Genomic DNA, 17,373 nt, shown 5'->3' with positions numbered 1-17,373 from the left:
AGTTAGTTTAATGCTAAAAACTGAGGTATTAAGATAAAATGAACCAGAGGCTTCAATATTTCAGGAGGCTGAATTTTTTCTGTCTGCATTCACATCAGCGAGGAATATCTCATAATGAATCATTTTGACATTAGTTAGTACTACGTGGCTTAGCTATAAAGAGAGGCAAACCTCCTGATGGTTGCTTAGTTTTCTCCCACACTTAAATATTTAATACATCTTTAACCCTAGAGTCTCAGATTTGTCTTTAAATCAAAGATAGTGTGTACACTTAACATTACTTCTAGTGACTCTTTGTGAGCCTACTGTTCAGATGAATTTTCATCACTTTCATTCACTGTAATTTTGATTGGAGAGAAAAAACAGATTGCAATATGTGTTGACAGCAGTGTACGGCCCTTTTCACCCCTGGGAGGACCCAGGTTCAGGCTGCCTACTACAGTCATCCAGCTGTAGGATTTTTGATGGGACTTGGTCTTTCCCAACCAGGTCAGAGCACTTGAGCTGTGTATCCCTAAATATTCATGGAAAAGAGGTAAAGCGATTAGAACATATTCTGATGGAGTCCAAATATGACAGACGGGATAGCATTTACTCAGCACACAGTAACACCAGCGATTGTGTGAGAAGTGAGGGGTAGTGTGCTGGCTTTTCATCAACCTGGAGAGGATTAAATCATGGAATTGTTAATGTTGGAAAAGACATCTAAGATCATCCAGTCCAGCCATCATCCCAACACCACCATGCCTACTAAACCATGTCCTGAAGTGCCACATCTACACATTTTTTGAACCCCTCCAGGGATGGTGACTCCACCACCTCCCTGGGCAGTCTATTCCAATGCTTCACCACACATTCAGTAAATAAGTTTTTCCTAATACCCAATCTAACCCCACCCCGCACAACTTGAGGCCATTTCCTCACGTCCTGTTGCTTGTTACTTGGGAGAAATCTACAGTCCCTCCCTTTCCAAGAGATGCCCCAATGCAGACAGGAGCACAAGTTCAGAGAGTGGAGAAGGAGAAAAATACCCTGATGGCACAACCCTGTGCTCAGGCTATTCCCCTGGAAAGGTGGAGGATGCATCTCCTCCTGAGGGATTTGTCTGCCCTTACAAGGTTGCAGGCTGGATCCTTCCTGGATCCAAAGAGGCACAAGCAGCAAGTCAAGGGAGGTGATTCTGCCCCTTTACTCTGCTCTCATGAGACCTCACCTGGAGCCCTGCATTCAGTTCTGGAGTCTTCAGCACAGGAAAGGCATGGATCTGTTAGAGCGAGTCAAGGGGAGGCCACAAAGATGATCAGAGTTCTGGAGCACCTCTGGAGGACAGGCTGAGAGAGTTGAGGTTGTTCAGCCTGGAGAAGAGAAGGCTCCGGGGAGACCTTGGAGCGGCCTTTCAGTTCTTAAAGGGAGCCTACAGGAAGGCTGAGAGAAGCTCTTTATCGGAGAGTGCAGCAATAGGACAAAGGGGAACAGGTTTAAGCTGAAATAGGGGCGATTTAGATTAGACATTAGGAAGAAATTGTTTACTGTGAGGGCAGTGAGGCACTGGAACAGCTTGTCCAGAAAAGTCATGGATGCTCCATCCCTGGGGGTGTTCAAGTCCACGTTGGATGAGGCTTTGAGCAAGCTCATTCAGTAAAGGTATCCCTGTCCATGGCAGGTGTGTTGGAACTGAATAATCTTTCAGGTTCCCTCTACCCCAAACCATTATATGTTTCTATGATAATTTTACTTCTATCACACATCTAATCCTGTACCATGTCAAAAATGACATAGCTGTGTGCTGGAAAGCACAAATTCAATCATTGCTCATTAGAAAGTTGCTGTGCAAGTTTAAATCTCTTCCAGCATTGCAGAAGAGGCAGTTTTGTCCTGACAAACAGGATCAGGTATTGCCTGGCTCTCGCAGCCAGTATAAATTGTAAAGCCAAGAAATTATTTAGTTTGATAGAAATAGGAACAAATTTGTATCTGATCCACATCAGATTTTTTTTCCTTCTGGCAACTGACAGTTGGGAGATACAATATGAATGACGGTAGACCGAGTTCTGGAGTGTTTACAGGATGGTATGCGTCTTATGTGAGAGCCATTTGCACATCTTACCTTAAAACAAGTGCAGAGAGTGAATTTGCACATACCGCCCAAAGGGCACATCTTTCTTTGGTACTGTTTGGCAAAGGGGGCATTGAGAAGTGATTGTGTATGTGTACATGCATCAAGAGCGATTCTCTGTACTTTCTTTAGCAAAAAGGAATGTTGTTTCTTGAGGCTAACAAAGATGGAAAGTGATGTGGCTGCTTGCAGCCTTCAGCACTTCCAGATGTTGTTTAATAACTCCCCTGGCTAACAGCTTGCTTCTGTGACTCCTGTGCAGTCTTTCAATGACACCTTTGTCCCACGAAAGCAGTCTCTGACTCATTTCTTTTTGCTTGTCTCGCCTTTGCCTCATTCACATTTCACAAAAACACCTGATAGCTCTGTTGGACAAATCTTGCCTTTCAAGTGGACTGGCAAAGGCAAGAAAATCAGCTCTTTTTTAAGGCCTGAACTTTATTAATTAAATGTGTCTGCCTGTGATAGGGAGGACTTGATTCATTGACCCAGCTGGGTCTCTTCTGGTCTTAAATTCAAGGAAAACCTTGGTCATCAGAGCAAGGTACAGTACTGAGGTTAAAAGGCACTGGCGTGTTCTGTGAGCTCTCCTCCTCCTTGCTTGCCAGTTGCACAGCATTACTCACTTGTCCTCCACCTTTTTCGTCTCATTTTCTAAATTATCTCTCGCTTGCATTTCTTCATTCTTTCCAGCTTGATGTTCCTTAGGCTGATAATTACTCTTAATTCAGTGGTTATGAACTGCCGCTGGTATTTATAAATGTTGGTGCCAGCAGTTTGACAGTTGTTCTTAGATGTCCAAGAGAAAGTCAAATCTGTTGACGTAAGTAGGAGTCATGAACTCTGGATGTATAAAAAACCCATTCTGCCATTTGCACAGTATAGAGAGTGGTGAGGAGGAGATATCTGTTAGGCTTTTGGCCAGTTGGTTAGTCACATGGCTCATTTGGGGCAGGAGAAGAGCTTGAAAGGCTATTTTTCCCTACAGCAGCTGCAGCCATGCTGATGAGAAAACAGGGCAGTTTACACCAGCTGGCAACAGCAAAGTTCAGCCTTCTGGTTAGTCACCTCAGCTCCCCAGCGCCTTGGCCACCCAAGTCTGCAAGCTGAGAAGAGGTCACGTCTGGAAAGCGAGACAAAAAAGTGTGTATGTGTGGGCTGACATTAAAATATAACAGAAAAATCCTTAGATCATTCTCTAATTTAATTATCGTGTTTAGTTAGGTTCATCCTTCAATTGCCCACTTTTGAATTTGCCCACTGGTACATTTCTGTTCCTCGCCTTTCATTCTCACCATGCTCATGTATCACAGAACCTTGTGATCATAGGATCATAGAATGATTTTGGTCAGAAGGGACCTGAAAGATCATCCAGTTCCAACCCTCCTGTTATGGGCAGGGACACCTTCCACTGGATCAGATTGACCTAATGATGTGCACAAATGTTGGCATCTGATGGGGTATACTGTGCACAGTGAGCCAAATTACACATAGGGGCAAAAGCACAAGCCCATTGGCAATTTCTTGGCTATGTTAGGAGTGCACGGAATGGGATTTATCTTGCCAAGCAGAAGTTTAAAAAAGGTAGCATTTTAATGTAATGGAGAGTTTTCATTCTAGCACATTCCTCTGGTAATCTAAAACCACCACCAGCTATCATAGGAGTCTCAGTAACATCTTACGAGCTGGCATTCTGCAATGATAATGAAACAGTCTGTCTTATAAGAAACAAAAGTACATAGGACTTTTCGTACACGTTTATACTCTTGTATATGTCAGTGTATTCCCACTTACATGATCGGAATTCATGTATAATAATGGTATTACAGGCTAAATTATATAACAACTTTTGTGATTTCAAGTTAGTCTTAGGTTTAAGCATTAAGATTTGTGAGCTATCCCCCAACAACTTGCTGTAGTGGAAATCAGAGTTAGCCATCATTAAAACAAAGTACTGCATGTGTAGCATTTTTTTACAATTTTTGCCTACAAGCACTAGCTTTCACAGAAGCATCACCTATAGCAGCATTTAATTATCAGACAAACACAAACAAAACTTTTTTTAGCAAGATTCATTCTAAGAAAAAATGAAGAAGTAATGAAATTAGTAATAATCTCAAAACTGCTTTCAGAAAGGAATGTTAGGGAACAAGACATTCTCAGAAACAACACTTCTTCCAGTTTTAGGATGAGAGATAATGGTTTTAAGGTGAAAGAGGGGAGATTTAGGTTGGATATTAGGAAGACGTTTTTTACTGTGAGGATAGTGAGACACTGAAACAGGTTGCCCAGACAAGTCATGGCTGTCCCATCCCTGGAGGTGTTCAAGGCTGTGTTGGATGAGGCTTTGAGCAACCTGATCCAGTGAAAGGTGTCACTTTCCATGGCAGGGGGTTTGAACTAGATGGGCTTTAGGGTCCCTTCCAACCCAAACTGTTCTATGGTTCTATCATTTTCTTGGGCTAGATCAGCTGACTAGACGGTTCAGTTGCTCTTTAATCTAGTACTAGTCTATTCCTAATGCTCAGGTAAGCATTGAATACGATTATGTGTTAAGTTGTGATTTTCAGAAGCCCAGTCAGAATGGTGGTCATTCTACTTAAAACAATTTAATGTTTTGAACCATTTCTAAGTTGCTGTACTTTTGTCTCACGCAGGTCATTGTTCATTGTCAACAGTCTTTGCTTTGGTAAGCAAAAGGTATTTTCTTAACCATACATGTAGAAATAATAGGCAGTCCAAAGGTAGCCAGTATTACTGAGGCACCTAAGCTGTGTTAGTAGAAAGCGAATAGAAGTCACCCTCTGCATCTGTAAGTGCACTGTGCTTCCAGAATAGGTTGTTGCATCAGTTTACTGACTGCATTGTAATAGCATTTCCTTTATGAAGTCCTTTAACATAAAAAAAAATGCAGCCAGAGGGTAGTTATAATCACTCACTGTTCTTTTACTCAAAGGTGGTTCACAGTTAAGACATACATTAAAATGTAAGACTAACTTTCCCTCAAGTCATCGCTCATTTGGGGAAGGTTTTCTTTTCAAGAGCCTAGCTATCCATCAGTCCTACATTTATGGCTGCACAGCTCCTGGAGTACCTACCGCCCTCCCATTTTTTAGTGTAACTCAATCCCTTTTCCAGAGTCCGTGAACACAATAACTTAAGAAACATGGCAAAGAGGGAAATCTAACTGTCGCTTTCAGAGCTGCAGTCTAGCCATATGCCCAGGGCACTGTCTTGTGATCTCTAAAGGGAGTCTGTGGTGATCTCTAAAGGGAGCCTGTGGAACCTGTTGTCCAGGGTTGTGGTTAACCGGAGCTGAGCTAGCTGCCTTTCTTGAAAAGCACATTGCAAGAGCCAGGAAATGTCCTACCTTTGACACTGCAATACAGGAGAGGACAAGCTCACAAACTTAACAGTTTTTCAAATAAATAATCTTCGATTTCTGTGTTTCACCTGGATAAACAAAACAAACAGATTTAAACAAATGTCTTTGCCCGTCATTCCCTCCCCGCTCCTCTCTTGGATACTCAGGCATCTCTCCAGCTTTACTGTCTGCTCTCTCTGTTTTCAGTGTCTCTTGGCACCTTCTAATCCTATGTGGTATTTCATGGGTGAGAAGGAATGTCTCTTTCTTTACATCACCACCAAAGTTTGTCTCTGGGTCTGTCCCGTGACATCAGCAGCCTCCAGTTTCTCTCAGCACTGTCCCAGGCCATGCTTGTACACCATAGTCCCCCTCACACTCATCTCTTTGTTCCTCCCCCTGTCCATATGCGAGTTGTGCTTACTTCCCTTTGGAAGGCGGCAGCCAGGGTAAGGATAAGCCAGGTAGCCTACCTTTCTGCTCTCCTCTTTTTGGCACAAAGCGTAACTTTGGTGGGTTGATCTTGTCTGGCTGCCAGATGCTTACCCAGCCGCTGTCACATTCTTGCCTCAACAGGACAGGGATAGAAAAGAAGTTGGAAGAGCTCATGTGTTGAGATAAAGACAAGGAGATCACTCACCAGTTACCGTCATGGGCAGAACAGACTTGACTGTTTACAATTTAATGAATTTAATTTATTGCCAATTAAAAGCAGATTAGGGTGAACCAACCCCTCATTCCCTTTTTACCAGGCTCAACTTAACTCCTTCATTCAGGGGAATGAGAAACAGAAGCTGTGGTCAGTCCATAACAACTCCTCTCTGCTATTCCTTCCTCCTCATGCTATTCCCCTGCTCCACCATGGGCTCTTCAGGTGAAGAGGAATCTGCTCCACAATGGAGCCTCATATCCTCGTCTCTTTCTTCTCTCACTTTGGTGTCTGCAGGGCTGTTATTTACAGCATTTTTTTTGCCCTTTCTTAAATATGCTTTCCTGAGGCACCACCTCCTTGGCTGCAGGGCTCAGCCGTGCCCTGCGGTGGGTCCATTGGAGATGGCTGTGTCCAGCGTGGGGCACCCCTGGCCTCTCCTCACACAGAGGGCCCTGCAGCCCCCACTGCCAGTGCATTGCCGTATTGTACACATAGTGTAAGCTGTGGATGGACAAAACAATCCTGGAATTCGTACAGCAGCTTTGCCACCTGTAACATCGAGAGAAGGCTCCTTCAGATGTTGACACTGGTGTTGAATTGAGTCAGAAATCAGTACAATTTTGACACCTATATTTTATTTAACTGGTGTGACAGGGGTCCTAGCCTGGTATATCATGACAGACAGTTTAAATTAAAGATTGCTCTTGAGATTTTGCTGTAAAATTCACTCTCGAGTGTGCTGTGTTGTACAAAGCAGATATAGCCCTTTATCTTTGCTTTCTGAAGACATCTGGAATAAGAAACTTGAGGGTAAACTGAGTTTTTGATAAGTATTATATATGCAGTTTTATTTCAGGTCTACCGAATGCATTGGTGCAGCCTCTGTGTGTTCACATACCTGCATGCTGCTGGAAATGCCTGTCCCTAGCTGCAGCACCGCTAGATGCCTTTGTGAATCCATCACCTGATTTGGGAAGCTCAGAACAAGCGGTGCCATCCAGCCCAAGCAAGCAGATGTGTTGTGCACCCTGATGTTGTTCTGGGACAAGATTAATTTCAGCACACTCATATTAATCCATTATATGTCTCTTTCCAGCACAAATGGACCCCCGAGGCCTATCTCCCAGACAAATTAAAAGTGACAGTGATGATGACGACCTGCCAAATGTGACCTTAGATAGCGTTAATGAAACTGGATCTACAGCGCTCTCCATAGCCAGAGCAGTACAAGAGTAAGTATCATATTCCCAGAGGGAGATGGAGGCACCGGCCCTCGGCAGCGCCGCAGGGGTGTCCCCCCAGCTGCAGTCCAGCCTACCTGCCAGCATCTCGTGTGCAGCTTATGCCCTTTAAGAAGAGATGTCTGTATCTCTTGTGTCTCTCTGTTTCTCTTTTCCTTTCTTGCTCTCTACCCTTGTTATTAGGTAAAGTTTCAAATTGAAAATGTTTTTTTCCCCTTTATTTACTTTGCAAAGCTTGCAGTGGCTTTATGTCCTCTTCAATGGGAGACCAAGTTAGACTTTCATTCAACAAACATGGATTTTTTTCTTGACTGAAAGCAGCATCAAGAAGTTTCTTCTAGTGACTGTCAAACAGGAACCACCTACATGTCTTCTGAAGGACAGTGTCATTGAAAGGAAGTTACTGAGGGGCTTTGAAAAGTTTCTCCATCACTATTATTTTTCTGTGTACTTTTACTCACTGGATGGACAAATAATTTCTTAATATGATGTCTGTATTGCTTGTTTAAAAAAAAAGAAAAGGGTTTATCATGAACATTAGCAATTCCGTAGATGCATGAGCTTGCTCAGCCACTGTAGCAGCTGGAAGGGAACCAACTGTGAGGTAAATAATTTTATAGGTGAGGAAAATGAGGTTGTGCGTAAAGGTCACCCTGTAGGTCTGAAGCAGAGCTGGAAATAGAACTAGAGCCTCCAGGCACTGAAGCCTGTGCTAGACCCACAAAACACATTATGTTATCCGAGAGGTTCAAAATACGGGCATTCTGGATGTTATTAAATAGGAAGGGATATAATAAAGGCCATTAGACATTGTTACTATATAATTTATTATAGATGCAGTTTAAACGTTTTATCATACTTAGTTTTGCTTTGTTTTCCTGGCCATCAGTGGCCAGAAACTTTGACATTTCCAAAGCAATGCCCTATTCGCTTGTCGGAAACTAAGCCCTGTTTGAGGTGGAACTACTTTTTTGGAGGTTTCACCAGTCATCCACTAATTCATTTTCTAGTCAAGGTGATTAACCTCAAACCTGTATTTCCCTTAAGCAGAGAGCAAAGCAATGGGCAAAGCAACGGGTAAAGCAATGCATCATAATCTCTTTGTATATCTCACTAATTTGCACGCTCCCCTTCTGAGGGTGATGAAAAGAAGGTTTCTTCACCACTGACACTATTGCTTGATAGATCAGGCCTCACACATATTTTGAATTCACTACTTAACAACACCAGGCCTGAAGTGCTAACTATTTTTTTCTCAGTTTGTAGCACACATAATAAGCCAGAAAAATAAAACAAACTGTCACAATTTTGCACTAAATGGTTCTGTCTAATTAATGAAAAGGGGAAGTGTGGTGTGTTAGCAAATACTTCTAACATATGACTGGCAGGCACATACTATTCTCTGTGACTGATATTGGTGGAACACTTAGAGAATTGGTCAAACCATGAAAAGCTTTTTTAGCTTTTCAACACTGCATTTCACATTTTGGGAAGGTAAACGTATTGAATATTACTTGGCTGACTCTGGAGCTTAAGAATTAAATTAAATAATTCAATAACATAGCATCAACTCATCCTTATTACAGGTTTTATTTAAACAGTAATCTGTTAGTTTATTTCAAAAGCACCATTAGGAAAATCTAATTTGACTGTGATCTGCAATTTGTCTTCTTTTTTATTTCATTCTCAGTCACAGACATCACACAGACAGCTGCTGAGTTGAAAAGAAACGTTAGCACATTATACTGACTCTACTCACTTCATTTCTTTCTTGGTCTAGAATACAGCACCTTATAGGTGGGCTCCATTCTTAATTTAGGCAGCTAGCATGTACCTTAACATTAGAGGTTTAGCAAAGCAGTCCACTGATAATAAAAGCCCGCGTTCTACATACCGTTGTTGCAGAGAGGAAAGTGCCTTTGAAGCTTTCCAAAGGGAGATCCTGTGTGCTCCATTTCGGCATCTAAACTTAGCAGACAGGAATTTCCTCTGAGGATGTAGAAAGGCATCTACTGTTCTGCTGAACAACTGGGCAGCATAGAGGCATGCATAGGAGGCTGCTTCAGTATGCACTAAAGCATATGTCTAAGATAAGTGCCTAAGTGAGGCAGACTGGACCTTGGAGCCTGGAAGACTATCAAGTAGAGTGTATTCTTCCTTAAGTGAACTTGTAACTATTTCTCATGAGTAGTTATACAGCTAACAGAAAAAAACCCCCACTTTCTTGTGTATACTGGCTAAGAAGTATAGGATGGCACCTCCAAAGGTCTGGCAGCATCTCTTTCCTTCAGTACCGGATTGCTGCTGTGCAATCTTGCCTTTGTTAAACAAAACTGCAAGCCTGGTTCATAGATGCTGGTTGCAGATGCAAGACAACAGCTGAGCTTTTCCTGATTGGTTTTCAGACATGTTTTAAATTACAGAATCATAGAATCATGAGGTTGGAAAAGACCTTTAAGTTCGTCTAGTCCAAGCGTCAGCCCAACACTACCGTGCCTACTAAACCATGTTCCACAGTGCCATGTCTAATGCATTTTGAACACCTCCATGGAAGGACACCAGTTCCCTGAGCAGTCTCCTTCAATGCTTCACCACTCTTTTGGTGAAGAATTTTTTTCTAATATCCAATCTAAACCTCCCTCCGTGCAATTTGAGGCCGTTTCCTCTCAACCTGTCACTTGTTACTTGGGAGAAGAGACCAACACCTGTCTCACTACAACCTACTTTCAGGTAGTCGTAGAGAGTGATAAGGTCTCCCCTCAGCCTCCTCTTCTCCAGACTAAACAACCCCAGTTCTGTCAGCTGCTCCTCATAAGACTAGTGCTCCAGACCCTTCACCAGCTTTGTTGCCCTCTTTATCCTGCATAAAGATTTTAAATATATATACATATATATATATATATATTTGCCTATTGCCACCTATTCTGCAGGAGCAGCAGGATTGCACATACCCTGTGGTGGGTAGTTTGTTTTTGTTTGATCCTGTGCAGTCCCTCACGCAATTTGTTTGACTGTGTGGGGGTCGCCTTCATGAGACTTCTGAGTTTCCCTGTGGGCAATCTGTGGAGCTCAGGATCCGTCTTGACTAGTTAGACATCTGCAACATAGATATCTTCATCCCAGCTAGTTACCTCACCTCCCTATGTACAGACCGGATAGCAGTTGGCATGTCCAGGCAGTAATTCTTTTGACCTATTCTAGCTGTCTAATTTAGGGAGAGAGAGAGACGCAAGCCCATGAGTGCCCGTTCCTCTCCATTGACTGCCGGCAGTGCAGACAGCTGCCGGGGACATACGTGTCAGCACTGCAGATCTGTGGTGTGAGGTGAGGGTAAGGCAATCCACGGCGCCCGACTGGGGAGGCAGTGTGCCAGCAGCTGGGAGTGACAGGACATACTGAATGCTCCAACATATTTCCTTGGATTGATCTAAATCTGCCAGGTGGGGTTAGCAATGCTGAGGTTTTAGCCATGAGCTGAGGGAAATCATCTACTCAGTGTTTGGAGAGGAACTGTGGTTTCAATACAGTCAGTTTTAAGTTTGTTGTCCAGGAAATCACCCTTATGTCACAGGACAGTTTGGAATACCTATATGAAATCTTTCCTGTTCGTGTCCTCTAAAAGTGGAAGGCATGCACCTGTGTGACTGCTTTCCTTCAGGTCCACTATAGTCATACAAAATTAAAAAATGTGACAATCAGACACTAAGAGCCATGTGTTTGGCATTAGTTCTTATTTACTTAAACAGAGTGTAATTTGCTCGCATATTTGTAAAATAACCAAGTATGACTTAATTTTTTTCAGGGCAATCTTGCTGCTAGCTTTATATTGGCTGAGCTTCCAGATTTCTCAGTAGTTCTTTTGGAATGACATCATAGTCCTTTAGTTCAGCAAAACCAATCAGTAATGTAAAGTTATAGATAAACAAAGTCATTACTTCAAGCTCGGTACTCTGGTGAAATTTCTTTATGCGACAGTGCTGCTACATGGCATTTGCTATGCCTTACTATAATATAGACTAAGAATAATTTATTAATCCCAGATAATATGCTCTGGCTGATAATAAATCTTGCAGCAATATGTAGATTTCAGTGGGCTTTGCATTGTAAGCAGCATTTCATCTTTTTTGTGGCGTGTTTTACAAACTCATTTTGACATGTAGCTCTCTAACAAAGAGCAGATTTGCCTCTTTATGCCTGACACCACTGATGCTTATTACACAGCAAGAACAGCATCATATATTCAGGGTCAAATTTCAGGAACACTCTAGAAATCTTTATGAAGCCAAGAGAAGAGAAGGCATTAGTCAAGCCCTAGAAGACCAATAAAACTTGTTAAGGGCTCTGCTTGGCGGCAGTGTGCTGTTCCCTCGGCCTGGCAGCCCTTCCGTCCCAAGGTAGCCCTGATGCAGCAGGGCTCAGGAGCCATCTCCACGGCATATAGTAATGCAAACCCTGAACAGGGCATTTATTTCCTTCTGTCCCAGCACATTTGCGCAGTAAAATATGTTATTTCATAGCATACAGCTCTCTCTCCCTGAACACACACAACATAAAATCCCTACAGAGGCTGAGGGCAGAAGTGGGAGATTCAGAGGGTGATTTTTAGCATGAAATGTTCACCAATGTATCAGTAAGAATTCAGAGATCTGGAAAGTCTTCTTTCTTCCTCTAGACTTTTTTCTCCTTAAGGGATGTAAGTGGAGGAAGTTCATTTGACAGAACTATTTTTTCTGTCAAATAATGTCAAAGAGAAGACAGACTATGCATATAAACTGATGATGTTTAAGGCAACTTCTTGTTTTTCTGTGGTGATGGAGAGACAGAAAATTCAGGGAGGAAATCTGGAATACTTGTAGTTATAGCTGCAGATAATCCCTGGAAATGTGATTTGTCATTTGCATGTGACTATGGTGACCTTTAGAGCAAACTCTTCTTTACACTGAGCTGTGTGCCACTGAGTGCTTTATGAAAATGAGATTAGAGGCTTTGACCCTGCCCACTGTTCTCTTCGGCTACCTTATGTGATTGATACATTGATACTAATGCGATCATCTTACTTTATTTTTAAATTCTACTGACTTTTTATTGCAAAACAGTGGAAGATAGTTTTGGGTACTGCACTAGGAAAAAAGAAATTCTCCAACAAACAGACAGCATAGCCACACTACCACTATACTCTCATAAATGGGAATGCTTTTTTCAAGCATGATTTTTTTCACCTTAGATCTCTTTTTTTCTCTTTTCTGTTCTTCAGTGTAAATCAACTTCTATGGTTGATTTTTATCTCTTGAGGTTTATAGCTGTGTTCCCATCAGCTATTCTTTTTCTACACTGATATTGTCGGTTTTCCTACATCAACCGCAGTCATTACTACCATTGTGCTGTTCATTATAGGGAACTTTCACCTCAGTTTTTCCTTGTAGTTACAGACAAAATACTATGTCTTGAGTCTCCAAAAAAGCATAAGCAAGGGTGTTTTGGCAGTACTTGTGTGAACTTTCTCCTCTGGTTCATCTGCCCTCTGCAAACAAATGCTTATTTTAAAACCGGCACGCAATTGGATGGTGATTTTACAGATCAAAAACTGACTAGTGGTGTCCAGAATTTCTCAATAAAGCATTTTTTTTCACTGCAGAATGCTAATTTGTCTAAAGTGAAATCGTGGGAATACATCAGTTTCAATTTTACTTCCCTCATGAAGATTTCCCAAGTCTGGGATGCATTTTTCCATTGCAGTTAGGCTTTCAAGCAAAAGATTGCACGGTTGCTGTAGTGCTCATGAAGGGGTGATTGGACTCCAAACGCAGAAAGCAGAACCGCCAGTGGGTCTCCCACCTCCCCACACACTGTTATGCTGTGGGGTTTCTCCTAAGCCCCCTCGAGAGTCATTTTACAAAGTGACCTGACTTATTAAACATTAATAAAGAGAGAAATGTGTATGTAGATATGTAAGTGAAAGACACTGGTGATGTAGAACTCTGTAAGGGAGGCAATCATCTGTATTATGGTTGGTGCCCCCACTCTGTCATTATTTCAGGGATGTTTCTGTCCTAGTTTTGCTTTATTTTTTTGCCAGCAGTCTCAGATATGTATCCTGTCACAGGAAAGAAGAGATCTCTGCAGTGAAAATTATTGCTAGGTCAGAAGTTAGCCAATAACTCAAGGGCACCATTGAGCTGGCAGAGATGTGCTGTGTCTCAGCTGGCTGAGGGAACATCTGGGCACTACCAGGCTGTCCATTTGGGACATATCCTTGCAGCAAGGTTTTATCTCATCAGTCTAATCTATCCACACGTTAGGTGCAAGTATTTTAGATTTCCTCAGTGGAGAAATGTGCATACTTCTAGGTCCAATCCTCTTATCAGTTGTGATCATCTGCCTTTTGGAGGTGCCCGTCTTTCCCAGTGTTTGTAAAGCAGCCTAGACAAATGGCTTAGGAAAAGTGGTAAACTTTAACATTACTGAAGTTATATATGAGGAATCCCCCCCCATGTGATTTTTCTAAGGCCATGCTGGAATAGTCGATTGCTCAAGAAGAAACTAAACCATCTAAACTTGAGGCCTATGCAACTACTATAGGTGTGATTTCTTCTACCTATGTGTAGTTCAGATAACTCACTGAAGTTATACTGACTTCTTCTACAGTGTATTTATATGGCACTTTACAGACTTTCTTCTAGTAGAATTTCAATTCTCAGAATGCTCTAATTGTGTATAAAAATGAATGTGCCTAAAGCTGTTCTAAGGACTTGTACTGCAAGAGCTTGAGAGCCCTATATACCTTTAGGAATTGCTTTTTAGGCACTATGAGCATTTGATTTTCTTTTCTTTCTTTTTTTTTTTTTTTTTATTTACCCCAAAAGAGAATTCAATAACTTAACAGTTGGGCAGTAAAATCAAAGGATGCCATTCTATGTATGTATAGACATTTTAGGATTTTTGGTGTGGAAATTTGCTGATATATGTCCTAGAGCCTTTTGCCAGGATAACAGATTTCCCATCAGCAATCATTATGAACAAGTGCCAGGTGGATGGCAACTGTAAATCTAATGCAGCTTCTACAAAGAAATTGGCATCGCCACCTGCTTTGAAAGGATGGTATTGCTTAAATGACAGTGTATTAGGAAATATTGTCAAATTGTTCCCTGAAGAAAGTTAATTTGAAAATAAAAGTGCTTTTAGCTTGGTCTACACAAAATTATGTTTTCATATCTCCCCTATAGCAGTAAGCTACCGTGACTGTAGAGTAGATGAATCTAGAGCAAGGGCACATTGACATTAGGATGTCTGTTCTCTTCTTTTGAATCACTTTGAAATGCTAGGCTAGACATTACTCTTCAATATGTATTTTATCACATCACTGCTAGGACTGTTATTTTCCTTTTAAGATAAATATCTAAATTAAGTCCATAATAACCTGGAAGAACCAAGGAATCCTAGCTCTGATAAAGTCCAAAGAAGTTTTACCGTTAACTTCATTCGCTCTAACGATTAATCTTAAAACTGTGACAGAAGTCTGGATGCTACAAAGAAAAAAAAGTAACACTGTACTTCAGCTATTTTGAGGATCAGCGTGGTGCAGTGAGAGGTATTTGTAATGTGTATGTGTTCATAGATATCGTTCTGTATATCCCTTTCATTGCCTTTATCCATTACAGGCAAACTTTCAAGTATCTTGTTTCCCAGACTCAGTTCAGTGCCTGTATTGAATCGTTTCATAGAATCATCTTCTCAAAAATAGGCTAAGTTTGTTAATTAATTTAAATTTTAGTCCAAGAAGTGCCAGTCATTTCAGAACAGTTATGAAACTTTGCTGTTATTGGGATTTTACATTACTAAGCAAGTTTACACAAATGTGCTTCGGAGTAAAATGCCCCAAAACAATATAGTATGATTATAATTCGTGTAGCACTTTTCATCTTTGGAGTGCTTTGCAAACATTAACTAATTAAATAGTACAGATCCCCTGTGTGTTCAAATATTATAATTATCTACAGGTTAGTGACTTGCTCAAGGCCATGCAGCAAAGCAGAAGATGAGCTGGGATCAGGAACGTCTGCCTTATAGTCCTGTGCTTAATCCTCTACAATGTGTTGCTCCAGAGTGAAACTGGAGTCATTAGTGGTTAGATATGTGAATGTGAAATGCATTTTATTAATAGGGAGGCAGGCATTGTGTAATTTCTTGAAGAGCATGACACCAAAGAATGAATTATAAATAACATTCTGCACTACTGCTACCCAGTCAGCAGTTCATACACCTATTTGACATCTGTTTCCCCAGTGATTCATTATTCAGCTTTCTCTGTTTTTTCTTCCTAAATCAGCACAGAAAGCAGAGGCAGAGCTGTGTGCATTAAGAAATTCAGAGCTGTAGCAAATACTCATCAGTGCGGATTAGATAGCAGAACATTGCCAGAAAAATCCACGATAAAACTACCTCAGTGAACTGCTACCTTGACTTACTGATAAGAAAAAGCATTGTCCTTTGCTGTCACTTGAGCCAAAATTACATCTATTTTCATTATCTACATCAGACAAGGTTTTTATCTTCCCGTTTTCATAAGGCAGTTCCTGTGATTTTGTGACAGACAAACATGCAGCGCAATTAAATCTTAATAGCAGTGCTTATACTGATTTGTGGGAAAAGGTTTCCTGAGTGTTTAGATCAATGCATGCAAAACCACAAAAAGCATTGTGTAGGTCCCAGGTATGTAAACTGCATGTGGAGGAGGGCACTGTTAAGAGAGGAGCTCTGTTTAGCAAGGCATAATTGAATGAGAATGTGAATACAGGGATCTAAAAAAAGAAAAAAAAAACCCACATTTTTTCTGCCATTTTCCTTTTCCTACGCAATGGAGGAAGATTGTGCTAGGTTTTCACCTTTATTAATTCAATCCTCTTTCACTAGTAGTGACTCCACTGCAACCTCATTTCTCACAGCAAGTTCTTTTAAGGCTGGAGATAAAGAGAAGTTAAAGGAAACTCCAGGATGATGGATATGGGAGAAGTTTTTCTGCTGAGCCTGTGTGCCAAAGAGGTGTCATTCTCCATGTGTGTGTCACTAAGGAAACAATTGATACCATTTTGGACACATCAAGAAAAGGGTGATTGGAGCTTAAAACCACCGCATATATGAAGTTACTCAAGCCAAAATGAAAGGAATTGAAGGCTGAAACAAGGTGTAAAGCGACAAAGTGGCTGAGACACTAGCATCTAATCCTGTGGCATGTCAGAAGTAATACTAGGCACTGGTTTCAGAGTCAATCCAAACACCTTCAGTGTTACAGCTGTGAGGAACAAAAGATGTGTCAAGAACAAAGTTTTGGATCGTGTTTTTTATTTACCTTTCTGAGATATACTGAGTTGCTACAGGATACAACAGTGCCAGGAAACGGGAAAACTGATGCAGGCAGAAAATAAGGAAGAGACCAGGGTGAATCAGAGAAGGCAGCAATGGCCAAAACACTCTTACCTAGAATGTATCACTAAGCTCAGGTGGTGCAGAGCAGGTTGGCAGGTATTGAGGTCAGAGGCTGCCCTAAAAAGTGCTCATTCCAAGGCCTATGTACAGCATCTGCTGCTGGTAGAAATCTCTGGCATTGCAAACAGAGCCTGAAAAATGAAGTAACCTGGAAATGACCAGAAGCTGCCAGCAGGCACAAAAAAAGAAATACTTGCATTCGCGTACTTGTTAAAACTCAGCAAGAGTCTCAGTCTTGTCAGAATATCTCCTGCAATTATTTGCATTAAAAATATAATATTTAGCATTAGGCTGGGATACTGTCTGATAAATCAGGGACACAGAATGCTGCAGATTGGCAAATCGTTTCATGTAGAAGTCACCATGATGTTTCTCTTAAGGACTAATGGTCATTGCTACTTCTGTGATCAGTTGCTTAACAGGGTTAAAGAGTCAAACTGTTTATAAATGAGTTCGCAGGAGTAGTTGGAATAATGATGGAAATCTCAGTCATAAAAGTTTCAAAAGCGGAGTTGTG

At 41.4% G+C, this 17,373-nt stretch overlaps 1 protein-coding gene across 6 annotated transcripts in view; it reads left to right on the top strand.

Moving 5' to 3' along the window:
* The window catches only part of KLF12 (KLF transcription factor 12), a 243,007-nt gene that overhangs the window by 158,313 nt on the left and 67,321 nt on the right, over window positions 1–17,373 (top strand). For all 6 annotated transcript variants that reach the window (XM_054062957.1, XM_054062941.1, XM_054062948.1 and 3 more), the window contains exon 5: window positions 7,229–7,364. In XM_054062957.1, coding sequence (XP_053918932.1) covers window positions 7,229–7,364 — 136 coding nt within the window. The remainder of the gene's footprint in view (window positions 1–7,228; window positions 7,365–17,373) is intronic.

The sequence above is a fragment of the Cuculus canorus genome, chromosome 1 (genome assembly GCF_017976375.1).
Source record: "Cuculus canorus isolate bCucCan1 chromosome 1, bCucCan1.pri, whole genome shotgun sequence".
In the NCBI taxonomy this organism is placed as follows: domain Eukaryota; kingdom Metazoa; phylum Chordata; class Aves; order Cuculiformes; family Cuculidae; genus Cuculus; species Cuculus canorus.
The sequence above is the reverse complement of the archived record's forward strand: the minus strand, read 5'-3'. Positions and strand labels throughout refer to the sequence as shown.